Below are 27,157 nucleotides of genomic sequence, written 5' to 3' on the forward strand. Positions count from 1 at the left end.
TGTCACACAACGAAACTGCTGCTGGAGGAGAAGCTGCTGCGGGGCCCTCACAGCTGCATCCCGCTGAGAATCCTGGCCCAAAAGGGCAGCACCACTTCTGCTCCTGCCACAAGCTGAGGGCAGCACCTGATCCGGAGCCTGCAGAGGTCCTGCTGTAAGGTGGGGCTTGGGATTTCTCAGCCCTGGTGGCTGATGGCAGGGGTTCAGCTCCTTTCCCTGCAGCTGCAGCCCGTGCCAGCCCCAGTACCTGACCTCTTCCTGCAGCTACAGCTGGCAGAGCCAGAGCTTCCCCTCGTTAAAGCGTGAGTGGTTTTCTAAAAATAAACTTTCTAGCACTTTTACACACGTTGAATAACCTCGTAATGGAGTATTTTGGGGGCTATAAACAAGGTTTTTAAATCGTAAAAATATGAAGTGCCATTAGGAAATGTACAATTCGCAACTGAAGTTAGCTCTTTCCTTGTCTTGCAAAATGAACTTCAAATTGGAAGTTTTTTTAATAAGGAAGGTGTTCATTAAAAGCATTTGAATTACTCGCCTTGAGTGTTGTTTTGGAGGGGAACGGGGTTTTTGGTTGGCCTGTTTTAAAGTAAAGACAGAATCACAAAGCAAGTCAAAGGCCCAGCTTCCTACCTGCATCCACACAGACTTCTGAATCTCTTCCGAGCAGAGCAGAGCACCAGGGAAGGACAGGGATCCTGCCTGGGACACAGCAACAGCCAGTGCCATTATCTGGTGTCAAGGAGAAAAACATCAGACAGGAACTTTGGTGCCCTGCACGAGGGCAGGGGACCCAGCACCAAAACTTAGAGCTGAAGCCACAAGCACCTCGCTGACACCGGCTGCAGAGGCTTTTTGACAGAGACAAAAAAAAGGATTCTGCCCTCGCAGAAATCTCTTTTCAGGACGTGGTTTAAAAGCTGACAGTCATTTCTCACTGCTCACATGCTTTTCTGGGTACGATTTCATTTTTGTTCTTAACGCAGCCTGGCAAAGTGCTGCTGCCTTCGTTGTGTTCGGTCTCAGCCCAGGAGGAAGCGGCACACTTCGGTCTGCTTCAAAATGAAAAACGAGCTCAGCACAGATCATCCTGCTGGTGGAGCTGAAGTCTTCCTTCAACCTTTTTAAGGGTGGAATTGACTGCTCCAGTGATTTTTGATTAAAAATTTAAACTATTTCCCCACCGGCCTTGGCAGCTGATCGGTGTCATGGACCTCCAGCAGCCACCAGCAGCCCCGTAACGCATCCCCAGCCGGAGCTGCTCGCAGCCCATCGCTCTGCTGGGCAAAAATCCCAAGGGAGCTCGCTGCCCCTCCTGCTCCCACCGCCTCTGAAGGGAGCTGTGCCCACAAACGCCCCACGGAGCAGAAACACACAAGGGCTGGTGGTAAAAACACCGAGCTGAGAGCTAACAGTGGAGGGGCACCTTCCGACAGCGCAGCACAGCTCCAGAACGGAGCAGGGAACGCGGCTCCCTCAGCTGTAGGCTCACAATAGGAGGGATGTGAGCAGGGAAGGCGTTTCCCTCAGCTGTAGGCTCCCAGCCCCACTGCTCCAAAGCCCCACGGAGCTGCCACGCACGCTGCCAGCCCTCGGCAGTCCCCTCATGGTGCTCCAGCCCTTGGTGCTGCGCGAGTCGAGCCGCGCGTTGCACGCCGAGAGAACCGAGTTGCCTAAAGCCTTCCTCCCGCACAGCACACGACAGCCAGGAACAAATCAAAATGCCTCGACCGGCGGCGTTTTAATCACAACACACAGCAGAATACAGGACATGCCACACTGGGAGAAGCTTCAGTGCTCCATCAAGTTTACCAGGAGAAAAATAATCAGGGAAGAAACTGGAACGTGCTCCAGGCTCTGCTTCTGACTGAAGCCACACAAAGACCACAGAGGTGCCACGGCAGGCTAAACGTTACGAGAAGAAAATCAAAGAGGTGGCTTGGGAGAACCCAGAACAGGACAATGGCAGATTTATTTACAGTAGGGCACAAAGAATACATACATTAATTAAAAATTACAAAGAATACAGAGAAAACACTCCGGGGGAAAGGAGAGAAATCAATGCTGGCTGAGCCTCTCCACGGGTGGGGATAGCAAAAAAAAAAAAAACAAAAAAAAAAAAAAAAAAAAAAATCTCAAAGATCTTAAATCAGACCCGACGCAGTACTCCACAGCACAGTTGGCTCGTGCATCCCCTGCTCTCTTTTTTCCATCCTTGATTCCTGGCTGATCAGACTTTGGCATGGCGCATGGCTGAGGAAATTAGGCAAGGCCAGAAAGACTTGGGGCTGAGGAGGAATCAAACCATCCGTGAAGCCAGCTCCCTGCAGGGAGCAAGGCCATCAGTACGAGACACAGGTCCCTGTGCGGACCCAGTGGAAACTCTTACAGCAAATTTGGATTAAAACAGCCCCAAATCCCTCAAGTGCATGCATCAGTGCTGGTAACAGGGAGGGCTTGGGACAGCTGTGTTGGAATGGTGTCACCTGGGACAGCCGGTCACCTGGAGGCCTCATTTCTTACTACAGGAAGAAGCAAAACCAGGTTTTTTTTTTATAGATCTCATAAACCACCACACCTCTGCCCTGTAGCCCCGACTGAATCCAGCCACTCTGGGGATGGAGGGAGCCTTCACTGCAACGTGGAAGTTTTTAACTGGTAAACATCATAAATGACCAACATAAAACTTCAAACCTCGCTTAAAAAGATCTTCCCAGGGGCTTATTCACACATCAAGCCACAGAAAAAGAGGAGCCTGCTGCAGAAGAGCCCACACTGGCTGCCCAGAGGACTTAGACCGTATTGTGGAGAACAAAATACAGCTGAGGGGGCGTGAACTTCTGTTCCCTGGAGGTAGAGAATCTAAGAGAGGAGAAGAGAGCAGCAAGAGCAGCTGGGGAACAGGGCAGGCAGTGAGGCAGCCCGCTTCTGGCAATGGGAGAACTCCTCGGGGCCTCTCCCCGTCCCCAGCCCCTTCTGCACGGCCGCAGCCGAGGCCCAACACTGCATCAGGTTGCTTGGCACTAACGCAACGGCGGCGCCGACTTCAGGCTTCCCAGAACCGTGGGGTTCCCAGGAAGGAAGGAAGCCGGCCCCGTTTCCTCACCCAGCAGGAGGAGAGCTGTGGACACCACAAGCCCCGGCCGTTACCCCACGCATCCTTCCAGCGGCGCGTTCCAGCACCCAGCGCAACTGCACGCTTCCAGCAGGACGCTGCGTCCCGCTGCGCCTCCCGAAAGAGGAAATCCCACCCTCCCATGCTGTCCAAGGCCAGAAGCTGGGAGAAATGATGCTGAGGGTTGCAGTTCTCCAGCTCTCTCACGGTGAAATTGCACTTCCTAGGCTCCGAAGGGCACCTCCATCGAGCTGTAAACAAGCTGATGCCAGGACTTCTGCAGCGAGAGCACGCCAGACCCATGCTGGGTGAGCCTTTAGGATCCTTTTTGTTTTGCCACAGTCAAGTTCCCTCTTCTGCGCAGACGTGAAGGCAGGAAAGAAATCCAGTCTGATACTTGTCTGAAGAGTCTCCCTGAATCCTAGAGCACCCTAGGGGCTGGAAGAAAATGCTTTCACAAGTGTTTCCACTGCTGTCTTAAATCCATTCATCATCAACATAAAAAAAAAAAAAAAAGATGAATTAGCAAAAAGGGGTTTGCTTATACAGAGGGATATTTCTCTGCTAAAAAACTCCCTCAAATCTGGAACAGGATAATAAAGTTAAAATGTAAGGTATCTACAGGCCCCTTTTCCCCCCAGAAGTAGCCCAGAATCCATGTACACTGTGCCAAAAGTTACATTCCAAAATGAGGAGTTATTTATTTCTCTTGTCACTCTCCCACTGGATTTTGTTTCCTTAAAAGAATTGGGAGAAGATGTCTCCTTCGCTCCCGGGAGGACGTGTATTCGGAGGTGTCTGCTTTCTGCTGGCTCTGTGCATCTTCAGTCTATTTTCACTGCGGCGTAAATCTTCCGGACAAACATGTAGGCTGCATAGAAGCCAATGGTGCCAGTGAGGAGCCAGAAGGACAGGACCATAAGGGCGGTGTAGCCGAAGTACAGTAAGGAGGGAATGAACTCAACAATATCCAGCTAAAACAGAAGAGGAGTTAAAAATAAGTGAAATCACGTTCAGAGGTAGCACGAATCAGCTCCCACACCAGCCAACATCCTCTCCAAGGGGCATTCAGAGTAGGAGCAACCCCCTCTGCTCAGTGCATTATGGTTCAGCTGAGAAATCCCCTTCAACAGAGGGGCTGAGGACCACTACTGCTAACTGATCGCTCCACACAGGTGCCCCAGGCAAGGGCCTCGGGTCCTTAAATCCTCCTCCCTGTTTTGGAAATGCCATCAGCACAGCTGGCTGCTCAGCTGCCTTGTGCTAGCACAGGGACGGACTCGCACTGGGCAGCCCTGCCATTTCCTTCCCCGGATCCAACAATCTCTCCTAGAAAAGTCTCACTTTGATACGAGAGGGGTGACAATACCTTGTTCACAAAGTAGAAGATGGCATAGATGAGCACATAGAAGGCAGATCCTCCAGACACCAAGAAGGTCCTCCACCACCAGCGGTAATCCTGACAGGGAGGGTAAAAAGCCTCAGCATTATTCCACAGGCTTCTCTTTTCTGCATCACCACTTCCACTGGCTCAGGGGAGCTGTGAACTTTTTGGGACAGGGAGAGCATTACCCATTTTCCTTCAAAGGAAAACCACAGTTTGGGCATGGGGAGCTACTTTGTCACAGAATTATTTCCAAACAAGGACAGAAAACTGACAGTGAAACATGCCAGGTCAGCATCACAACACTTGCTACCAGAGACCATGGCTCAGCCTTTGACCCCGCATTTCTCTTCAGACATAGATGGAATTAAATGGTTTCTTTGGAAAGAGAGGTCAGCTCAAAATACTCTGCTCCCAGCAAAATTGCCTGCATGAAACCACAGTTCCCAGCCTAGATGTCAAGTAGCTTCAACTCTCCTTAAAGTCTAGAGGTGTAAAGAACAATCACACCCACAAATCTGGGCCGTGCTAGATTTTTTGCCAAGCAGCAGCAATAACATGACCTGTGCTTTGTCAGGAACGAGCTTGCACCCTGAGCTACTGAAGCTATGACAAGGGAAACCTCACCTCAGCACAAAGCTGGAAGTACACCATGACAATGCTGATTTGTGAGCAGGATACCACCAGGATTATAAACACCAGGAAGAGAAAGCCAAAAAGGTAATAGAACTGGTTCTCCCAGATTGCCTGAAACAAAGACACAGCAAAAAAATGTTTCCACGCTTCTGTAATCAATTGGCAAATGTGAGACTTACTTCTTCCAGCTAATGTAAGAAAAAAAAATGAGGGACCCTCAGCCCCATAGAGATGAGGTTCAAGTGAATTTCCCAAATGGACTGGGTTGCAAAAAGATACCCAAAGACAGCTGTGAGGTAGCTTGCTCACTCCCCTTCATTTTCCTAGCAATGGAACAGCAAATTCCTCCATGTCCACAGAAGGGTGAGAAATCAGCAGCTGAACATCTTAAGGTCGGGTTCCCTCCTTGACACAATGTTACAGTGAGCTTTATCTTCAGCACCATCCTTCAAAAGAAGGTTCTGCAGACACCTGCAGGTGTTTTCAGCAAGACAGTCTGCAGAGACCCACAGCCCAGCTCTCTCTAGGAACAACACTGAAAGACCCGGAGGGAACCTGTCAGCCCCTCCAGTAAGGACAGGAGTATGAAATTGCCCCAGGTGGGTGCTCCCTCCCTTTCAGAGCCATACTGGCTTTGGCATGAGAGGAATCCTATTCAAGAATGAAGTGGGTTAAATGCTTACACTGAAAATGAAGAACAGTTCAATGAACATAGCTCCAAAAGGCAGAATACCAGCCATGAGAATCCTGCAGAGCAAGAAAGAGAAACTGTAAGCAGCCCAACATAACTGTCTGGCCATTAGAAGCTCCCTGTAACCACCCGGAGCACTCCTAACAGAAGCTCTACAGCTCCAGATTGCTAGAATAAGTTTCATGCAGTAAATGACACAGCTGCTCCTGTTGTTGGGAACATTAAACACGTCAAGATTAAGTCTCTGATACTGCATTACTCAAGAAAACACCTCTGTGACCTGGCTGTGCCCAGACACCAGCAGAAAGGTGACGGTCAGCAGCCTAAGAGAACTGAGGGGATGGGGCTTAACTCACCACATTTTCTAGACACTCATCACTCACCCGACAAATTTGTTCATATACCACCTCTGCTCCGGGATCTGCCTGGGAATCTGGTTGGTCCGCACGGGATTGTCATACGGCTGCTTGCGAAACCCGAAGTAGTACCCCAGGTAGACCAAGGGCAAAGAGATCCCAAACCACATGCAGAGCAAGGCCACCATGGTAGGGAAAGGCACCTGGAATCACACGGAGTCATAAAAAATCAAGTTCATCTGCCCTGGAGACTGAAGTCACTGACCGGCCCAACTCACTGCACTGGCACCCACACGAGAGAGGGGCTGTGAAACTCCCCAGCAGCCCAGTCACCCGCCTCCCACTCCAGCAGGCTCCCAGGATGGAGGAGGTACCTACCGCTCCAGAGGAGTGTTTCCCCCAGATGAAGCAGTTCAGGACAAAGCAGATACCAAAAACTACACCCGGATACAAGGTAGCTGTCTGCAAGAGCAAACGCAGGGTAAGAGAAAACACGCGACATTAACCAGATGCTTCTTTTTAATGAGCCCACTGCTGGGACAAAGCACATGTGGAGGAAGCATCCCTTCTGCTCCCACAGCAGATGAGCAGTGGGGAGGATCTCAAGCAACCTCTTGCTTTGCAGCAGTACATGTTCTGGTGTTTACCCTTTCATGTAAAGCTATGAGGACTCAACCCACACCAAATCTCTGCAGGTCCAGCCAGCGTGCACCCAGCCACCCACAAATTCATGGGGAACTTAACCCCAGACCTTGCCATCATCAACCCGGACAGGCAGCACAGAACACCAAAAACTCACACAAAAGGCTCCCTTCTTCCACCGATGTCCTTTCAGAGTCCGGTATAAGCGGCCAGCGAAGAACCCACCAAACACCCTGGACAGAAACAAGCCAAGACAAAGAAAATGAGCTTTCGTTGCTGGGGAAAGGGAGGGCAGGCGTAGGCAGGACAGTTCAGTTGTGGAAAGCAGTGACACCTACCCCATGAACATGAAGAGGAAGCAGGCAGTAGTCATCAGTGCACCCCGGCTAGAAGGTGACAGCATCCCCAGCATGGCAACAACTGCGGAGGGAAACCAGGACAGAGCACAATGGCTCTGATGCACACGTGCCAGCCTGCACCTGGAGGCCAGGGGCCACCCCACAGGCTGAATGCAGCCGCCTGGGATCACTGCCTCCTGCACAGACCTCATTTCCTTCAAAGCATAACATAACGCACCCACAGCCTCCAGCACTGGCCAGAGAGAAAGTCACAGCTTTGCTCTCAAGCTACAGACCATGCTTTAGCCTCACTGCCCAGAGATTTGAGCAGGTGCAGCTCAGAAGGCAAAGCGCCCGTGCAAATGTCTCTCAGCCCATTACCACCTGGTGCCTGTTTCTGCAGAATCCCTGCCTCTCATATCTTGAATACAGAAAATACAAACTCAAAAAGCATCTCTCAAGCTGAAGGCATCTGTCTAGAAACTCAGAAATGCTGAGCACAGGGTACAGCCTCCATCAGGAAGCAGACTCATGTGACTTCACTCAAGCTAAGGTGAGCCTAGACTGAAGCTGCAGTTTGGAGCTGCAAACACCCCTGAGCACTGCTCCTCTTCTTGTTACGGCCACTCCATGCAACACGTGCCACTTACAGATGACGATCAGGATCATACAGAAGAGCTGAATTCCAGAACCCAGGAGGGAACTGAGGATCATGGGATACTGTGGAGGCCTGAAGACATCTCCGTGCACAAGTTTCCAACCAGATTCCTCCATGGTATCTTCCTGTAGCAACAAGAAAAGAAGGTATTTAAATATGGTTTAGCAGTGGAAATAACGGTCCCATCACAGCCACCCCAAGAGCCTAATTTTCTTGTACTAGTTCTACAGATTCCTATCATTTAGTTAACAAACTTCTTTTCTCTTGCACTTCAGTCAGTTAAGACCTGAACTGCCAGTGCCAGGACACGTTTATGGATCTGTCAGCAGCCATTACCTCGGTACAAAGACATCTGTACTGGCAATTTGCTGTTGTATACAGAGTGGCAAAGGCTATCACAGAACCACATCATGGAACAGTTTGAAAGAACCTTTAAGGATCAGCTGCCTCACCCCCCTGCTATAGGCAGGGACATCTTTCGTTAGATCAGGTTCCTCAGGGCCCCATCCTGACTCTGAATACTTCCAGTGATGGGAAGCGTCCTGAGAGCACATTACGGAACCACCTCTCCAATCTTCAGAGTTCAAAGAAAAGGGGGAGGCAAGGTGGGAAGAGATACTACAGCCACATCTTCAAAGCAAATCCCTGCTCATCTCTGCTTCCCTCCCTCTGTGATCCCAGCCCCAAGAACAAACACATCATACAATGTCATCTTCTTTGTTGTAGTTGGCAATGTCCTTCCGGAGGGTGCGGATGATGATCATGCTGAGAATACCTGAAAACAAGTACAGGTTAGCTCAGAGGCTCCTGTGTGGCCCTGCTGCTCTCGTGCTGTGCCACCACACTCATCCCACCAACACACAGCTCTGGCTAGGAGAGGAAGTCTTAAATCATTACTCTTCTGCCCCAGCCTACAGCAAAAACAGAAACAAAGCCCCAGGGAGTAGGGAAGGCAAAATTCCAGCATGAACAAGGCACTGTGGCTTTCCTGGTTTTGCTTTGTTTGTTTTTGGTTTGCCCTTTTCTTTTTTTTTCTTTCTTTAACACATTAATGATTCTACTCCCCCAGCGACCCCAGTCAGAGCACAAAAGCGGGTAGCAGCCTGACCCCACAGGGTACTGCCCGAACCAGGAGGTTTTATACACGTTAATGCTCATTTCCTGCCCTTTCCAAACAGGTTCAGCCGTGGACACTTCCTCCTTGAGCTACAGGCAACTGAGGCTTCCAGACAATTCCCTGCACTTACGGTAAAGCCTTTTTCAGCCCACACATCTCACTCACCCGAAAGGAAAAAGACAACCACAACGGAGTTGATGATGGAAAACCAGTGGATCTGCACATCGCTCATGGTCAGGTAGGTGTCCCAGCGGGAGGCCCATTTAATGTCACTTTCCTGAAAGAACAGCACGGTGTGAGCAGGAGCCCTTCGGACACCCCAGGAGCTATCATTGCCCCGGGTCTTCTCACACCAGCACCTTCCCAATGTGTTCCACAACAGCCGTGACAAATACTTGGAGCACGAACAGCCAGCCCATGCCAGGCAGGGGCAGTTAGCTGCCAGCCAGCTCCCCACTACTTCCTCACCTCCCAGTGGACAGAGTACGTGAAGAGCATCTGGTTCTCCTTAGAGGGATCGATTTCCTGAGGGGCAGAGCCTGTGGCTTCAGGTAGGGTGCACATCCCCTTCTCATCAGCCTTCAAGTCTGTAACAGAAAACAAGGCACACACGAGGTCAGACCTTCCCTGAGGCACCACCTCTCCCGCTGATCAGCCTGGCCCCAAGTTCAAGGCACTGTGCCACTATTCCTCCAAATACTGCAGGGCAAACACATTCATTCCTTTCCCAGCTGCTCTGCAGTTTGCAAAACTGTTCTTCCAATCAGCAGTGAACAGCATAAACAAATTTTAAGGAAAGATATTATTGTTACAGCTAATATTGTTCTTACAGTTCAGACCCCCTACTTTCCGTGCCCTGAGGCAAGGAAGTAACAACTGGCACTGGTACATCAGCGTGTATTCAACACTTAGCCTGCAAGAGATTCTTTTCCCTTGCTCCCCTCCCTAAAAGTCACTCACCTTCTTGTTTTATACTCTGGGGAATCACTTCAAAGCGCACAACCCTGTAGGTGGGCTCCTGGTTTTCTTCCACATCCTCTCTGTGGTAGTAAAGGATGAAGGAGAGGTGGTTGTGCAGGTAGAACTAAAACAGATTGACATTAAATATAACGTTAGCCACCCGAGAGAGGAACAAGCAAAGTTTAGAAGCAACTGGAGAAAGCAGTTTCAGTGCAGAAAAGGGAAGACTCCCACTGTTCCCAGATACATCGTGCCATAGGGTGAGATCAAGCTCACACTGCCAAGTTTAAAAGAACAAGAGGAGAGAACACAGGTATTGAAGAGGTGGCACCTCAAACACTCCCAGCATCAGTGATGAGGTCCCAGTCTATTTCTGGCCCAGGCAATGCCATTCCATTGAGATCCATCTCAACCATGCACTCAGGGGAGACTTCAGTGGCAAATGAACCACAGAATTTATGTTGGAAGGACCTCAGTAGCTACAACCTGGAGTTTCCTGCTTGCTTTTTTCTAACAGATAAATATTAATCAGCCTGCTGGTGCTCACAGCTGCCCTAAGCTTGTACTTTCAAAAAGCTCTTACATCACCTACGGCAGGAACAAAGTGCAGCAGCTCTCTCTGCAGGCACAGAAAGTTCATTCACCCGTAAGAACTTATACTCAAGCAATCAGAGCCGTGTGTGCAACTGAGATCCTGACTATGTTAAGAAGATAAATCAGTTATGTCAAATACAGCCAATCTCTAAGGCACACCATTTAAAAAAAATTATCTGCAGGAATACACATGCTAAATTTCCATTTGCAAACTTAAGAAGCTTCTTCTAGATGGTTACAAACAGGATATTTTTTTTTCTTTTTACAATTTGCCAGTGCTTTTACTTTCTAATATCCCATACCCTTTGCTCCCCTTTGGTAATTAGGTTTCTTTCACCCACAAGCAATTGCTCTGCACTGAAGGAATTCAGATTGCCACCTTCCAAATCAAACTTCCCGCCACATTCCAATCTACTAATAAATGTTAGAATAAACACTAATAAATACTGCAGTTGTTTTTTTTTAAATAAAAGGTGCTCCAAGATTGTTAAAGATCAGCCAGGCTTTGACACCTTTGGTCTACTGCGGGGAAACCACTCCACAGGTACATCCAAAGCCTTATGGCAATTCCATGTTGTTTTACCAGCATTCCAGCACCTGCCCTCATTCTCTTCCGTTAGAATACCTCTTGTATTTCTATTCTATACAAAAATGTTGATTGCATTTGTAACCCTGATGCTCTCTGGTGGATTTCCAACGCTCTGAGAGACTCCCACCACTCCTCTACAGACCCCTCAAGCAGCACCCAGATTCTCTACCTTGTTACCGTCCATAAACCCAAGCCTGTATCCATGCTCGAACTGCACATCCTTCTCCTTCTTCTTTTCCTCTTCCTCACGATTGGAATAAAACTCCAGCCGTGTGGCCACAGGGAGGTTATCAGCAATGCTGAAAGCACATATTTCAGATCAAATTTGTCCACAGCACAGAATCCCCAGACACAAACCCCTGCTCCAGGTGACTCACAGGTGGACGTAGTAATCCTCCCTGATCCGCTCGGCGATCAGCTTGCTCTGCTCCACGGTCAGAGTGACCGGCTTGTTGGGAAAGTTGCAAAGAACTTCACATTTCTTCTCCACGTTCATGGAAACCTGGAAAGGTGTATTTACAATTCGATCCCCCCGGAGAACCTCACCTGGAAAACAGGAGAATAGGAGCAGGGTTTAAGGCTGCCAGGCTTCCTGCCACTGATCCTGCCACCCGGTTTGCAGAGCACTGTACAGTTTGGGTCATGAGAGCAAGTCTGCTTCGTTACCACAGATGCAAAGAAAAAATTGGAGGGTAGCTGACTTTGTTGGAAGTACCAAGCACTACGTATGACTGGTTGACTGCTCCCTCCTTCAAGTAAGTTGTTTCCTTTTTCCAGCATACGGACATCCCAGTTTGCAAACTGCCAGCGTATAAAGAAATAGAGGGAGCAGGCTCTCCACAAACAGTGTATTAGAGAGGATGCTTGCAATTCCTTTTCCTCCTTTAGATATAATCCCAGCTCATGAGCAGCAGCCCGTTTGTTGCTGGGAGCATGCTGTTCAGAGGATACGTACCGAGATTCTCAGCCTTGTACGTTATCTTGGTGGGCTGGCAGAAGGGCAACGAGTAGTACTCATACGGTAACTGCGTTCGTGAGCTGGTGAGCTTCACAGCCTGGAGGGAGAAAGGAAGGATTATCCCCATGACAGGGCTCAGTTTCCTGCCCTCTGGTAAACACACCTCTTGTAAGTTCACTTTTGTAAGAAAGGAGACAGATATTCCTCCTGCACAGTTCCTAGTCACACATTCTCTACCCTAAAACTTCGGGTGGCATTTCAATCACAAACAGAGAAACCCTTGAAGAAAGAAGCATGGCAGATTTCTTTTTATTTTTACAAGTTTTTTGACTCGGTGAAGTCCCACAAAACAACAAAGAGCTTGAAATAGATTCAAGAATCAAATTTCATATGAGACTGTAGTTATTTCCTAAAAAAATAAAATTAAAAAAAATCACATTTCACCAGACCTAGAGGTCTGGCCTCCAGCTACACAAAGAGTTGCGCAATTTTTGTCACTGGAAGAAAAGCCAGAGGGCCACCAGATTGGGAAGACAAAGGGCAGTGACAAAACCCAAACGTTTCTGGAGAGTTCCCACAAATCACACGGCACAAGGGAAGTGCAGACAGACACCACGATGGCCAAGGCCACAGTTGCTCAGAAAAACAGGAGTGTTTTGTAGTGCAGCCAAGCTCCTTTATTGGAAGAGCCGCTGGCAAGCACGCTGACTTGCCTTATCACTTGAAGAAGCATTTGGCTGATGAAATCCCTCTGAGACCAGCCCCTCCAATACCCCCTCTTCCAGGAAGCTCACTGTAGCCACAGGCAAATCACATTTGCTTAAAAATAGCCAAGGTCTGGCAGCCTGCAGCCAGAGAGCAAGTTGTGTCGGGCTTCACGTGGGAGCATCAAACCTCAGCAGCCCCAAGGGTGCTGGATTTTGCTGAGACAAGAGGCCACAGCTTTAGAAAAATAAATGAAAAGGGCTATAAATTGCTGCTGTCTGGAAGCGGGGCCTGGCTTCCTCCTGCACAGAAGCAGTGGTTCCATCATTGACTACCAGCAACGTTGTAGGGGAACAGCTCTGCAGCAAGCCTGGACTGGAAGGTCCCAACACTCAAGGACAAATGCCTGCTCCTGGAAAGGGCTTAGCATGGATTCCACTTGACTTGAAGACATTCCATGTGCAAACTGGGTAGAAGAGAGCACTGAAAAAGTCTGACTCGACTGCTGCTTTACCCTACCATCCTCAGGCTCATCCTTCATGAGCATTTTGGGAGTCAGTATGGTGCCCGAAAAAAAAAATCTGGTTAAATTTGCTTCAAAAGTGCAGAAAGAGCACGCTCTGTGGCCAAACAGAGCAACAACTTGAGGACTTCGGGGCAACTGCTGAAGGGATTCGGTAGAAGAAATCAGAAACAAGAAAGAGAATCATGCTGGGAATTGCAGGGTGAGGTGACAACAGTAACCACTTGCGGGCTGCTTATCCCCAACACCCTACACGAAGGTAGTAAAAAAGAGAAATAATCTGCACCAAAATTTAGTAACAGGATCGATCCCAAAGCTTGACTTGCCTGTCCCAGGTAGCTATGCTGATATAAACAAGGAATAAAAAACTACACAAAACAAACAAACAAACAACCAGATCCAGGTTCCTCCCACCTTTATTTCCACAGGATCATTCCGATGGAAGTTGATAGGAGCCACACCAGGCACATAGAAAGAATCTGTACCACGAAGCCACAACAGCAAGACCAGCAAACACCTTAGCCTTTCCTGCAAGAAGGAGAAGAAATATTAACATACTTTTATATTAACACTAAAATGTAAACCTATATAATATTAAAATAGCAAAATAAACACCAGAGAAATATTAGATGTGGGAAAGAACACTGAAAGCATTAACCCCAGACGTTACAAAACCTGTAAGGCCGACAGATTAAAAGCCCAAATTCAGGAAAGCTTTCTTCACTTCGTTTTGTGACTCTCACTGGGTCACTTTCCACTCTGCCTGGTTCTTCACCCGCACTCAGGAAAGCTCTGGCTTTGCTGAGCTGCAGGGAAGATGCGTTTAGCTGTAACGTTTCACTCTGCAGGCTGTCATCTGACTTCTCTACTCCCACCCACCCAGCACACTCATGAGGAGCAGCACAACCCCGTGGAGAACTGGGCACCAAGCCTGGCACGGGATTATCCTGCCCAGCAGCAGCTCTGGGGCTGCCCCACACCGCTGCCCGTGGGGTGGTTCAGCAGGGGCTGGGCACATCGCCTCTCCTTTCATCCCACTCTTTTCTCCCTGCCCCTCTGGGCCACAACACAGCTCAGCGTCAGGGAAAAAAGAGCCTGCAGGATGGCAAAAACGAGGACAGAGCTTTGGAAGGCGCTCAGAGCCACACGGGCATGTGGAAGATGAAGTTTGCGATGACACCTCTGGCAGAAATCAGGCTCTCCGCACGCAGATGACGATGACTCAGGCAGCACCGAGCAGCAGAAAAGGCAAAGAGGGGGACTGTGGAGAGTGCTGCCAAGAAAAAACATTTGGTGACAAGAAACGGGAACACTGCTACGCAACAGGTGGGGCCGAGTTTTGAAAGTGAAATTCGAAGGAACGTTTCCAACGAGGGCTCCTCTGCAGCCAGCTCTGCCTGGCAGGGCACGTGCGGGGAGAAGCTCGGAGCCTTCCCGAGCAGGATCTGAGCTCCCAGACTGACGGACGAGCTGCTCCTCCAGCAGCCAGGGTGGCAACGCGGGCACGTGCCCAAACACCTGCACAGCTCCCGAGCCTCCCCCGGCAGTCGTTTCATTTCAGACGCCTGCAGGGCAGATCCTCTCCTGCGCAAGATCACAACTCGCAGCCCTGCTTTAGCTGAGTCCCAGAGCCCCGGTGAGGCGCAGACTTCAGACGGCAGGACGCTGCCTTCGTGGCCTTCCCCGACTCTGTACGGTTCAAAAAGCTTGCATGAAAAACCACTCAGGTGGCGGTCTTTAGTCTAAGGTGCCAGGGAATTGTACAAGGAAGGAACAGGCAGCACAGCAGACACGCACAACTCCAAACCAGGACAGTTAGCCCAGGGGAACGGCCGAGAGAGCAGCCAGCACCTCACCACAGGGCACCACACGAGCACGAGGCCACCCTCAGCAGCGACAGGCACTGCCTCATCCCATCGCATGAAATCCAGCCCTCCCGAAGCCTGGGGACCTCTATCAGTGCTGAAAACATGACGGGCAATCCCCTTTGGAAATCCATCCCTGTGATTAACTTTTGAAGGAAGCGCTTCTCAGTCAGGGTGGTTTGACTCGAGCCTTCCTTGCGGCCGTTCTCTCAGCGCGTTTCTTGTCCTACGCACAGGCACCAACAGCTCGCACAGAAACCCTTCCAAGAAGCTGTTCATTGATAATTATCAGACTCAGCATTTGCAAACAATTCCAGGACAGTTTCTTTGATTTATCTCATTAAGAAAGATTTAAAAATACTGCCTTTTTTTTTTTTCCTTCTAAAGACTCACAGAAGGCTTACCAAACGCTGCCAAAAAAGCGGGGTTGTCACACTACACCCCGGCCAGACCCAGCTGAAGACCCCCCCCCCCCCCAGACACCTTTCAGTGACCACACACATGCACAGTTTGCAGGCTCTGCCAGTGCCAGAGTCCGAATTCCAAAGTTTCCAAAGTTTCTCTAGGGGAAGGGGCAACCAGGAGCCCGAGGCACCCTGCCAAGGCACTTCAGCATCACCCAGCACGGCCGGGTGCCCCTGCCTGGCTCCTGGCAGACGTTTTCTAGGAGCTGCCAACACGAAGAAGCCTTCGAGCAGCAAGATCCAGCCCCCTGCAGCCCAGTGACACGCCTGGCACTGTCTGGGCTGGCTCACTGGTTGATAATTCACCCCGGAAGGTGAGAAGACAGCAAAGGATTTGCTTAACGGGGAGAAAAGGAAGCAGGAAGCGACAGCAGCGGACACGGTATGAATGAGATGCCAGATAAGGCTGCATCTCCTCCACAGAGGGCACAAGGTACAAACCGAGGGCTGCTAACTTTCGGTTTTGAGGAAAACCGGGGGGAAACGACCTGTGCACGGCCCCTCCGGGCAGATCCACACCGCCCTGAGGACCTCATCCAATTACCGAGACTTTTTGATATGAGATCAGAAAGGAACGAAGGGAATCACCCACTACTACAGGGCAGGAAACACCGACCCACAGACACCAGCACCCCAAGCTCCTCGATCAGCATCAGCTCGGTGATCAGGATGTTGGCAGCGCCCACCCCTCGCCCTGCCAGGTGCCAGCCTGCCACCTCGGGTGTCCCTCAGGGCCGTTAGCACAGGCCCAGCTTTATTATTGCCTGCTGGCGCTCAGAGGAGGCACTGAGAGGCTCTGGGAAGGAGCCAGGCACTGCTTTCACACCCATCTCTCAGAGCCCCTTTGACGCCAGCAGGGCTGCGAGCAGCCTCTGCCCCTCGTAGGAGAGGAGGCCACCGGGAGATCCCCCGGAGAAACCCCTGCAGCTCTCGGAACGAGCTCGGGCCCTGCCTCCTCCCCGTCTGGGACAGATCCAGCACCGCGAAACGCTGCCCAAAACCGAGCACCCCGCGCCCTGACCCCTCCGGTTCTCCCCGGGTTTCCCCTCCGGGACTCCCCGCGGCCCGGGGCCGGCCAGCAGCCCCCGTCCTCCCCCCGTAACCCCGCTCCTGAGGCGCCTCCTCCTCGGAAACCTCCCCCGGAGGCTCCGGGGCCGCTCGCTGCTCCCCGGGGCGCTGCCGCCGGGGCCTCCCCTACCGGGCACAGCCCCGGGGCACGGCTCGGGACCGGCACCGGGGGTGGAGGAGCGAGAGGCCCGGCTGAGAAGCCGCAGCGGGCCGGGGCAGCCTCCCCCCCACCGCACCCGGGGCCGGCCGCGGCCTCCCCGCCGAACCGGGCCGGGCCCAGGCCGGGGCCGCACCGGGAGGCTGCGAGGCCTCGGCCCGACCCCGGGCGCTGCCTCGGGGAACCGGCGGGGCTGCAACCGGCTCCGCGCCCCCGTCCCCATTCCCGTCCCGTTCTGTCCGGTGCCTCCGGTCCCGGTCCCGGTTCTCGCCCCCCCCCCCGTCCCCGTCCCGGCCCCGGCCCCGCTCGGTGCCCGCCGCCCCGCTCACCATCGCCGCCGCCATCTTGGATCCACGTGTCGGCGCTGACGTCAGCGGAAGCGGCGAGCGGTTGGCTGCGGGGCCGGTTGCCATGGCGACAGCGGCCTCGGCGGGCCCGGCCCGGCCCGGCCCGGCCCTGCCTGGAGCCGCCAACAGCGGGGCCCGGCCCGGCGCTAACGGGAACGGCGGCGGAGGGAGGAGAAGGAGAAGGAGGAGAAGGAGGGAACCGGGGCGGTGCTGGGCGTGACGCGAGGGCCTCGCCGCCATCTTTGCTGAGGGCAGAGCCCCGAGCGCGGGCACCGAGGCCTGGGCGGGCGGCGGGGCTGCGGCACAGCCAGGCCCGGCCCGGCCCCCCCCGGATCGCGGCGCCTTGGGACGGCCCCGGGAGGCACCGGCAGCGGCAGCAACCCCGGGGGAGGCCTTGGCAAGGCCCCGGGGGCTGAGGCTCCGTCTGCAGCCGAGAGGAGGCGCCTCCGGGTGGCGGGGAGAGCTCTGGGCCCGCTGTCACCGGGAGCGCTGCAAGACTGGGGCTGTTAAAACAGTTTATTGAGTGTAAAAAAAGCTTCTCGAAGCTGATGTAAATGCGTACAAAAATGGGGTTTGTCTGTTTAAATGAGGAAAAAATAATCAGTCCTGGAAGGTCGGTGTTGGAAGTAAAGAACGGCCTTTAAAAGCATGACTTCCTCTATTCCTCTTCCCTAAACGCCCCGCCATGAAACACAAAAAACGAACAAAACCATGAAATGAGCGGGGAAGGGACGCGTGGCTCAGGGCTGGCAATGCAAAGCAGAGGGGCTGAGGGCAGTGACAGCTGTGGGCGAGGCGGAGGTGCTGGAGCTGAGCGGAGCAGCCCCAGAGCAGGGCCCAGGCTCCAGGGAGGGCTCCAGGAGTTTTTATGGGGGCAGAGCGGCGGGGTTAGACCCGTCCCATCGCTAAAAAGCTAAAAGTAAGTGTGTTTCTACTCCCTGAAACACATGCTGCCCTCCTTGCTGAAGTAGCTCACCGAAATTTGCACTCAACAGATAAGTACCACAAAAAAAAGTACCAAAAAAAAAGTATAAAAAACTAATAAAAAAAAAAAAAAAAAAAACACAGCAGGGCTTTGGGAGAGGCTCATTGCAGTAATGCTTCAAGCTGAGCTCCCTGAGGCAGAGACGAGCTGAGGTGCCAAAGGGCAGCACCCGGTGGCAATCCCTGGGGATTTCACCCTGGGGATTTCACCAGCGCAGGGGCACGGGTGGCTGGGTTGTGCGGGCGGGGGGCACTGCACAGCACACCCAGGACAGGGCAGCTTTTCAGCGAGCACGGTGCAGCACAAGCACCTACTTCTGCAAAACAGCACGATAAGATCTCAGACGGCTCAAAAAACCTATTTCTTTTTTTTTCCCTCTGTAGCCGAAGCAGCCGTGGCCACAGCCCTCCTCGCGTGGTGCTCCCACGGGAGCTGGACACCCACCAGCAGGCACGGCCCGGGGGCTGCTGCCCCGCAGTCTGGCACGTGTGGAAGGCACAAGGCACAGCCCTGCCTCGCTCATCCCCGGCCTGGCAGCCCCGGGGGTGGCCGGAGCGCTGCTTCATCGTGCCCTTGCTCCTAACCAAGCCTCCTCAGGAAGTCTTTGGTTTCTGGGCCAGGCCAGCAGACGAGGAAGGTGTGCACAGATCAAGAGCGGGACAGGGGAGAGCAGGGTGCATGTGCTCGCTGCAGGGCTGTCTGTTTTTTTCCACCAAACTTTCTGCGTTACGGCTGCTGCTGATACTGGCCCTCCGTGGCAGTAAAGAAATCCTCCAAAATACTCTGCGTGTACTCGAAGGTGGGGCGATCCTCCGGCCGGGTCTTCCAGCACCTCAGCATAATGTCGTACAGCTCCTCGGGGCAGTTCTCCGTGCGGGGCATGCGGTAGCCACGCTCCAGGGCCCGGATCACCTCCACGCTCGACATCCCTGGGGAAGTGGAGCAGAACGGGTGAATGTCCCACAGCTGGTCACTGATTTCTTTAAAAGGCAAGGAAGAAATAAAACCCAATGCCCTCCCTTTGGCCGCTGTCACTAGGGAGAACAGGAGCAGGGGAAGGGGAGCCCCTGCTCCTGTTGAGGGAAAGATGCCAACAACTGGGCTGGTGTGACACTTGCTGCGTGTGGGTTTGTACCCGTTTGAGCAGATCAGATGGGAATTGTAATTGTTTTGTGTAAATTCTCCCCAAATAAAGGCGGCATTTCTCCATCTGCTGTGTCTCTAATGAGCCATTCCTTCCAGCGTCACTGATAAAAACACGTCAGTGCCATGGCAGGGCCCGTCCTTCCCTCACAGCCCTTTAAGCCACCCCACATCCTTCACTGACCGCCTGTGGCAACGCCCTCGTGCAGAATCATTTTCCATTGAAAAAAGGCACCAGAGAATCAGTGTACAGTGCAGGGTGGCTCCTCATGATGTCGATTTACAGATTGTTTGAGCCTTCCCAAAACACCTGGCCCAGCTATCAGCCCTGAGCTCCTGTGCTCCTTCCAAACTCGCTTAATCTGCAAGAAGCAGAGCCGCACAGGTTGGTGGTGCGCACAGATCTGTGTGCTGTCCAGAGACCTTCCAGCTCTGCACCCAGTGTGAGGTTCAAATCTCCTGCCATTGCCTCTGCTCCCAGTGACCCAACCTCACGGAGAAGCAGATCCCACAGCTGGGGCCCGGAACACGGAGCACATCTTTTGGCAGCAGATTAGAGGGCGCATTTCGGCTCCATACCTGGGTACGGGATGCGCCCGTAGGTAATGATCTCGGTCAGGAGGATCCCAAAGGACCAGACATCTGATTTTATAGTGAAAGATCCGTAATTGATGGCTTCTGGTGCAGTCCATTTAATGGGAAACTTGGCACCTGGACACAGAGATCCAACGAGAAGCGTGAGCTATCACCCAAATGCTGAGAAACTCGTAGTGAAATATGGGGAACAAGAAGCAAACAGGAAGATGTGAAGCAATGCAAATGCGAGGAGCTTCCACTCCTCTGGCCATTTGTGCAGTATGTCCCTCCCTGGGCCCTGGCTGCCAAAGCTGCGCATTTTAAGTGGCTTTAAGGGAATCCCACAACCCTTCAGCATCTCAGAAAGTGGCCAGAATCCCACAGCAGCTCCCCTACCTTCCCGGGCTGTGTACTCATTGTCTTCAATGACCCTGGCCAGGCCGAAGTCTGCGATCTTGCACACCAGTATTGCTGACACTAAAATATTGGCAGCCCTCAAGTCTCTGTGGATGTAGTTCCTCTTCTCAATAAAAGCCATTCCTTCTGCAATCTGCAAAAAGCAGAAAGAGAAAAAGGCAAGGGGGCTGTCTGAAACAACACAAAAACCCTAAAAGTGGCTGTTGCCGGGAATGGAAAAGAGCTGAATTGCTTCTGGCAGGTACAAGAGAAGCGGGGCCAAAGGCGGCTGAGCCGTGGCAGAGCACGGGGCGGCCACAGTGGAAATGAGATCGGCTGCTGTGTGGGGACCACTCCCAGCACAGGGAAACCCTTGAAAGAAATCAGGGGTTTGGGTGGCCAGGCCAGCACGACCCATTTAAGGCCACATGTGAGAAAAGCAGCAAGAGCCCGTGTCCGAGGAGCTGACACCGGTCAAGCTGGGCAAGCCACTCTGCCCAGGGGACAAAAATGGACTTCCACTGCTGCAGCTGGAATCCGTCAGCAGTACAGAGCTTCTCTGGGGAGGACAGAAAAGCCCCATGATGGTCCCTGGGCGAGGACAGGGAGTTACACGAGGGCTTCGAGAGCAGCCCGAAGTCAGCCCCACCGTTGCACCCGCAAGGCTGGACCGGGGCAAGGTGCAGAGCCCACGAAATACAGAAGTAAAGCGGCACGGCGAGAGCGGAAGGATCACTTCCAGGGCCTCGGGTGGTTTTACTCGCAGTGACTCAGCCCCAGCCCGGGCACCGGGCTCACCGGCTGCTGCCCTCCTGCTGGTGCTGGGGGCTCTGCCCCGGTGCTGCAGCTGGGGACGAGGCACGGAGGGGGGAGCCCACCGGGAGCAGATGGCTGCACGCCTGCCTCGCTGCTCGGCACGGCCCCAGCCAGCTCCAGGAGCCAGAGACCTGGCTCTAAACCTCCTGCGCCTGGGCCCTGCTGTTGCTCAGGTTCCTCCGTGAATTATTTCACCGAGCTCAGCTCCGTGGTCGCTGGCTGCGGCCGCCGGCTGCGAGCGCTGCAGAAGCGGCAGCGACACGACAGTGGTTGCACAAATGATTGCACACGCGAAGCTAGATGTACAAGAGCACACTCAGCTGTACCCAAAATCGGCTCCTGAAAATATCCCTGACACTGTTTTTACAGAGTACCCCTTCCTCTCCAGATGCCTTCCTCCAGCCCGTGGCTGGAAGATGATTTTGAGTGTCGTTACTGCCATAAAGCTCCCATAGGCAGTGCCGTGGGGTAAAATAGTGTGTTATGTTCTTTGCAGTGCCCTTGTGAAGGCTGTCCCCTGGGCTGCATCGCACCGAGCACTATTTTCGGGGAACTGTCACAGCAGCAGCGATGCACACAAGGCCATAGCTCTGACACTGCTGCTCCCCGGGGAGCCCACGCCAGCCCGAGCCGGGGTGTCCTGGAGGCAGCACCGTGCAAACGTGAGCAGCCCCGGCCCTTCACCCCGTGGCTTCCAAAAAGCAGAGCTGTGCTGCGGGCCCCCAGGGCTGTGGGGTCGCTGGGCAGAGACCCTCGGCCCTAAAGGAGGAGCCTTCCCAGCTCCCGAGAGGGTCTGCGCTGCTTTGGGGTGCTGGGCACAGCCCGGTGCTGGCTGCAGCTACCGGGTTAACGGGGAGGAAGCACAAACTTCTCCTTTCCTGCACACCTGCTCCCACACTGGGAGCACGCAGCGGGCTGCCTCGCACGGCACCGTGACCCTCACCAGCCCCCTCCCCACGTTTCCCAGCCTGTCCCCGGGGGGCTCTGCAGGCAGTGAGGTCTTCCTGCCTGAGCTGCAAGAGAGCTGCTCTCACGCTGCCCCCCAAACGCCTGGAGAAGAGCTCTCAGGGGGATCTGAGGGGTTTGAGCTCAGTTTGCAAACCCCGGGATGCCAGAAGCTGGCCCCGTGTCCCAGGAGCCGGAGCAGGGAGCCAGGGGAGGTCTGTGCCCTCCTCACCTGGGCAGACTCACCTGGGCAGAGAAGTCGATCAGCTTCGGCAGCGGCTGCTTGTTCCCCTCCTCGCTCTTCAGGAAATCCAGCAAGCTCCCTGTGGGCAGGCAGGGCGCGGGGCTCAGCTCGGCCAGGGCTGCGATGCTGCTCCGGGACCCTCTGGGGCTCACAGTCTCCAAAACCCACCCGCAGGCAGCACCGATCCCATCCTGTCCCCTCCTCCTCCGCCTGGCCCCATCCCTCCTCTCCCAGGGCCGTCCCCACGTCCCCCCCAGAGCCCACGTCCCCCCCGGGGATGGGGAGGGCAGCACCTTTCTCCATGAACTCGGTGATGATGTAGATGGGCTCCTCCTTGGTGACGACGGCGTGCAGCTTCACCAGCTTGTCGTGCTGCAGGGTCTTCATCAGGTTGGCCTCCTCCAGGAAGGCGCTGACGGACATGCTGCCGGGCTTCATGGTCTTCACCGCCACCTTGGTGTGCTTGTTGTAGGTAGCTGGGGAGGGGGGGGGACGCAGGTCATTCCCCAGGGTGCCCAGCCCTCCCCAGGCACCCCGCACTGGGAGCACTGGGCTGTGGAGCCAAACCCCCCCTCCTGCAGGCAGAGACCTGGAGACCACCCGCAGCCCCGGGTTGTCCCCGCGGGAAGGACGGGGCCACCACTACTTCCCAGTGCCCCTCTCTCCTCCCACCAGTTTTTTCCTCGCTGTCTGCTCACGGGGCACTCCCCCCAACCCTGCTGCCCCTCCACCTCCTCTCCCACCCCTCGCCCTTCCTCCTTCCCCACCGCCTTCCTCCTCCTCCCAGCTGCCTCCCCGCGCTCTCACCCATCCACACTTCTCCAAACTGCCCCGCTCCCAGCTTCTTCTCCAGCTGCAGAGACTCCCGAGGGATTTCCCACGCATCTTTCTCCCAGGGCTTCTGGGGTTTGGGCGTGCAGCAGGGGTAGGTGAGCTTCTGGCACAGCCCGTCGCTTTGCCCTGCCGGGGAGCAGCGAGTGCCGTCAGCCGGGCTTCGTGCTGCGAAGCGCAGAGCCCACCACGGCCCCCATGGGTGCAGGGCACGACCTGGTGTCAGACACCAGCACCACAGCCTGGGACACGGCACAGCCACGGCTCCAGCCTGGGGACGGGCAATCCTGAGCACTGCAGGAATTTGGGGAACCGCCACCCGCTGCTGTGGCACGGCGAGGAGAAGCCGAGCGGCCGCACGGAGCCCGGCGGTGCCGGGCATGGTCGTGCTGGAGCAACACCCCCGGGGCTCACCCTTGTAGTGCTCGACCAGCTCCTGCAGCGTGTCGAAGCTGCTGCGCGGGGAGACGTAGAAGCCACCGCTGTCCAGCGTCCGGATCTTGTAATGCTTCACGCTGCCTCCCTGCAGGGTGTCCCCGTCCCGCACCGACAAGGAGTAGCAGCCTGCTCGGGGAAGGGCATGGGGCAGTGCCCCCCTGGCTCCTGGACACTCGTTAGGGGTCCCAGCACGGCCCGGCAGAGCCGCTGGAGCAGCTTTGTCCCCTCCTTGCCACCGCCACCCCCTCAGCCCCAGCATGAGGCCGGGCTGAGCCCCAAACACCACAGGCAGCCTCAGAGGGACCGGGCGCATCCCTGGACCCCAGCTCCTGCCCGGCAGCAAAGCAGAGCCCCCTGGGGGGCCCTGAGCCCCTCTCCCAGGCAGATCTGCACAAGGGAAGCCCTCCCAGGGTTGTCCTCACCCTGTGGGGTCCCTCGGTACCTTTGGTGGTCTCGCTGTCCCGTATCATGAAGGACCCGACCACGTTCCCGGGGCCCAGCAGCAGCCGCTCCGCGTCCTTCCTGCTGATGCCCTTAAAGAACCACCTGGGGCAGGAGCAGAGCACACAACGACCTCCGTCAGGGACCAGAGAGCCAGGGCGGCGTGGGCTGGGGGGCGTTAGCCCCCGCCACAGGGCAGGGACACGGGGCAGGAGGGGGGACGGCCACAACTGGGCAATGCGGGAGCCGCGGGATGGGCTGGCCCCGGGGGGACGCTCACTCTTCTGTCTCCAGCGAGTTGGCTCGGGCCACGTAGTTGCTGGGGATGAAGCCCTCGTGCCCTGTCACCAGCGACCGTGCCTGCCACCACTCCCCCTTCCTGAGGATAAAGACGGCAGCGGGTCAGTGCTGGGCACCAGCAGCTCCCTCGTGCCAGCGTCGCAGCGCTGGGCTCAGCGGTGAGCGAGCTGACGGTGGGCGGTCACTGGCACGCTACAGCACAGAGCAAAATGGGCAAAGTCCAGAAAAACAGCGAGCAGGGCCACACGAGCCTTCAGGACACCCTGCGGCAGGGGACACTTACTCCTCCAGGACCTTCAGGCGCTCTCCCTTCTTGAAGCTCAGGTCCCCGGCGTGCAGCGCCTCGTAGTCATAGAGCGCCAGCACCACGCTGTCCCCCGGGCCTGTGGCGAGAGGGGCTCCTGGGGACCCGTCCCTGCGATGGGACCAGGTCCCTGCCACCCCACACCGTGGCTGTGCCGTGCTCGGAGGGAGCCCAGAGCTGCCAGGTCCAGCTGGGCTCCATCCTGGGCTGGGGACCGGCTGCGCACCCCCACAGGACCACACGTACTCACCATCCGCGGGCAGGGGCACGGCACTGCCGGCGTTGTGCTGGAAAGGACAACAAACAGAGGGGAGTCACGGGTGGCACAGGCCAGTACCCCGCGGGGGTCTCGGCACTGCACCGGCATCTCCCTGTCTCCCTCCCCACCACCCTCATTTTCCTCTCTCTTTCTCCACAACCCCTTTATTTCCACCAGACCCTGTGCTCCCACCCCAGCGCCCTTGGCCAGCCCCATGCTCGGTGCTCTCGCAGCTCCAGAGCCCGCACGGGTGGCTCCAGGGCCCTGAGACCCCCCCACCCCCGGCGGGGGGGCACAGCGGCTCCCACTCACGTGCTTGTTGTCAGCCGTGGGGTCCCTCACGTAGCGGCCCGGCTGCAGGCCGGGCTCGAGGTCCGTTTTTATCACCTTGTCTTGGATGTCAGCTTCCTTCGACTTCACGCAACCCATCCTGTCAAGGGGGGCAGGGGAAGTGGAGCCGTTGCGACAGAGCAGAGAGCCCAGCGCCAGCAGCTCCTGCCCACGGCCCCCGCTCCCACGGGTGGGCTCCGCTCCCCCGGCCCCACGCACAGCACCCGCACCCGGTCGGTCGGAGCCGTGGGCAGCCCGGCAGGGGCGTCAAGGGTGAGAAGGAAAAGGGATCTTGTGGTGTAAAAAAAAAAAAAGTGTAGAAAAAGTCACTGCAGGAGGTGAATTTGGGACAGGCTGGGTGCCATGGAGCAGCTCTGCAGCTGCTCCCCAAAAAAGCTTTCCCTGCCCGGGGTGCTGGGGCTGAGCTCTGCATCAGGGCAGCACTGCTCCGGTGTCACCTGGTGCTCGGAGCTCAGCAGAGTTATCAGCACTGTTATTCTTTTTTCTTTTAAAGAAGGGAAATGAAAAGTGGTGCAGCCCAGGACAAGACCACATCCGAGAGAATGGCTGAGCTGTGAGCAGGGCCCCGCCAAGACCTGGGGATGGGTACAGAAGGGTGGCCAGGGCCAGCAGGGGCCTGGGGAGCTCATCCAGGCACTGACCCCACGGGGTGGAAGCCCAGAGAGGCCGGGGAGAAGGTGAGAGGAGCCCTGGGTGCTGCTGTGGGCTGACACCCCTCAGTGCAGCCCCCCAAATGCACCCTGCGGGGTGAAGCTGCCACCAACAGGGCAGCCACCAGCCCAGGATGAATCCAAGTGCTCAGCTATCCCCAGCTCCCCCAGGGAAACATCAGCAGGAAAACGTGCTGCCAGAAGCAGCAAGCGTGGGAGAAACCCCCCCAGGACAGACACTTCCCTTTGTCCGGTGGAGACCTCAGCACAGGGGAAAGGAGAAGGGTGCAGGCGGTGACAGCGAAGGAGGAAGCAAACGGCCCCCGCGCTGCAGGGGACATGCACAGCACTGCCTTGATCCCAGGACACCCTGCACACGGGCACTGGGACCAGTTGCTGGTGAACCCCGAGGTCCCAGCGCTGAGCAGGGCAACACCAGGCCCCTGGGGAGCCGAGCATCCCGGGTCACTGCCACACGCAGTACCCAGGTGGTGAGGGTTTCCCTGCAGGTTCTGGCAGCACCGGGAGCACCGGCACCGGGAGCTGCTCCCTGGCACAGCCCGGGTCCCGCAGCTGGCCTGGCCGTCCCCGAGCACTGGGGACACTGGGTGCACTGGGGACACTGGGGACGGGAAGTGGCGGAGGTGTGAAGGCGTGGGCACACCGCAGCGCAGCCACCCACGGCCCCGTGTCCTCGCTGCTGGGACGGGGGGCGGCAGGGCCCCAGCAGCCCCCCGAGAGCCCCGCATCGGGCGGCACCTCCATGGGGTGCACCCGGGGCACCCCAACACTGCCCCGACCCGACCCTCCCCGCACCCCGGTGTCACCTTCCCACCCCTCCGGACATCGCATCCCCAACCCGGGACCCCCTCCCGGAGCACCCGGGGCCAGGACGGGGCCAGACCGGTGGCAGCACGGCGCAGGGACCCCCGCAGCACCGGCTGTCCCGGGCAGGGACCGGCCAGTTGGGCAGCCCGGTACCGGTCCCGGGAGCTCCGTGCACCCCTCCACCGCCCCCCCGGGGCTCCGCTCTCACCTCGGCCGCCGTCCCGGGGCACGTCCCGGGGCCCGTCCTGCTCCCGGTCCCGCTCCCGGTCCCGTTCCCGGTCCCGCTCCCGGAGCCGGGGCTGCCGCCGCCGCCGCGCTCAGCTCGGGTGCGCGCCGCGCCCCGCCCCGTCGAGGCCCCGCCCCTCCCGGTGAGGCCACGCCCCTCCCGGTAACGCCCCCGCCCCTCCCGGTAACGCCCCCGCCCCTCCCGGTAACGCCCCCGCCCCTCCCGGGTGCAGGCGACCGGAGCGCGACCCCCGCTCT

General features: G+C 55.8%; 2 protein-coding genes across 2 annotated transcripts; both read right to left on the reverse strand.

The window, feature by feature from the left end:
• Positions 1 to 1,722: 1,722 nt before the first annotated feature.
• Positions 1,723 to 17,550, reverse strand: TM9SF4 (transmembrane 9 superfamily member 4). Its single transcript, XM_084538126.1, has 18 exons — positions 17,150 to 17,550; positions 13,681 to 13,794; positions 12,036 to 12,135; positions 11,458 to 11,626; positions 11,250 to 11,379; positions 9,898 to 10,021; positions 9,406 to 9,524; positions 9,103 to 9,214; positions 8,525 to 8,595; positions 7,813 to 7,945; positions 7,163 to 7,244; positions 6,982 to 7,057; positions 6,561 to 6,644; positions 6,210 to 6,385; positions 5,819 to 5,882; positions 5,127 to 5,246; positions 4,485 to 4,574; positions 1,723 to 4,089 (listed from the first exon to the last, which is right to left on the reverse strand). Exons 1-18 carry the CDS (start codon positions 17,405 to 17,407, stop codon positions 3,940 to 3,942), a joined length of 2,172 nt encoding a protein of 723 aa, XP_084394252.1. The 5' UTR covers positions 17,408 to 17,550; the 3' UTR covers positions 1,723 to 3,939.
• Positions 17,551 to 17,668: 118 nt separating this feature from the next.
• Positions 17,669 to 27,013, reverse strand: HCK (HCK proto-oncogene, Src family tyrosine kinase). Its single transcript, XM_084538128.1, has 13 exons — positions 26,883 to 27,013; positions 25,158 to 25,275; positions 24,837 to 24,873; positions 24,566 to 24,665; positions 24,263 to 24,361; positions 23,984 to 24,087; positions 23,518 to 23,667; positions 23,080 to 23,232; positions 22,566 to 22,748; positions 22,275 to 22,351; positions 20,268 to 20,421; positions 19,875 to 20,006; positions 17,669 to 19,081 (listed from the first exon to the last, which is right to left on the reverse strand). Exons 2-13 carry the CDS (start codon positions 25,272 to 25,274, stop codon positions 18,879 to 18,881), a joined length of 1,509 nt encoding a protein of 502 aa, XP_084394254.1. The 5' UTR covers position 25,275; positions 26,883 to 27,013; the 3' UTR covers positions 17,669 to 18,878.
• Positions 27,014 to 27,157: the final 144 nt, after the last annotated feature.

Source organism: Aythya ferina (assembly GCF_964211825.1).
Source record: "Aythya ferina genome assembly, chromosome: 16".
Lineage (NCBI taxonomy): Eukaryota > Metazoa > Chordata > Aves > Anseriformes > Anatidae > Aythya > Aythya ferina.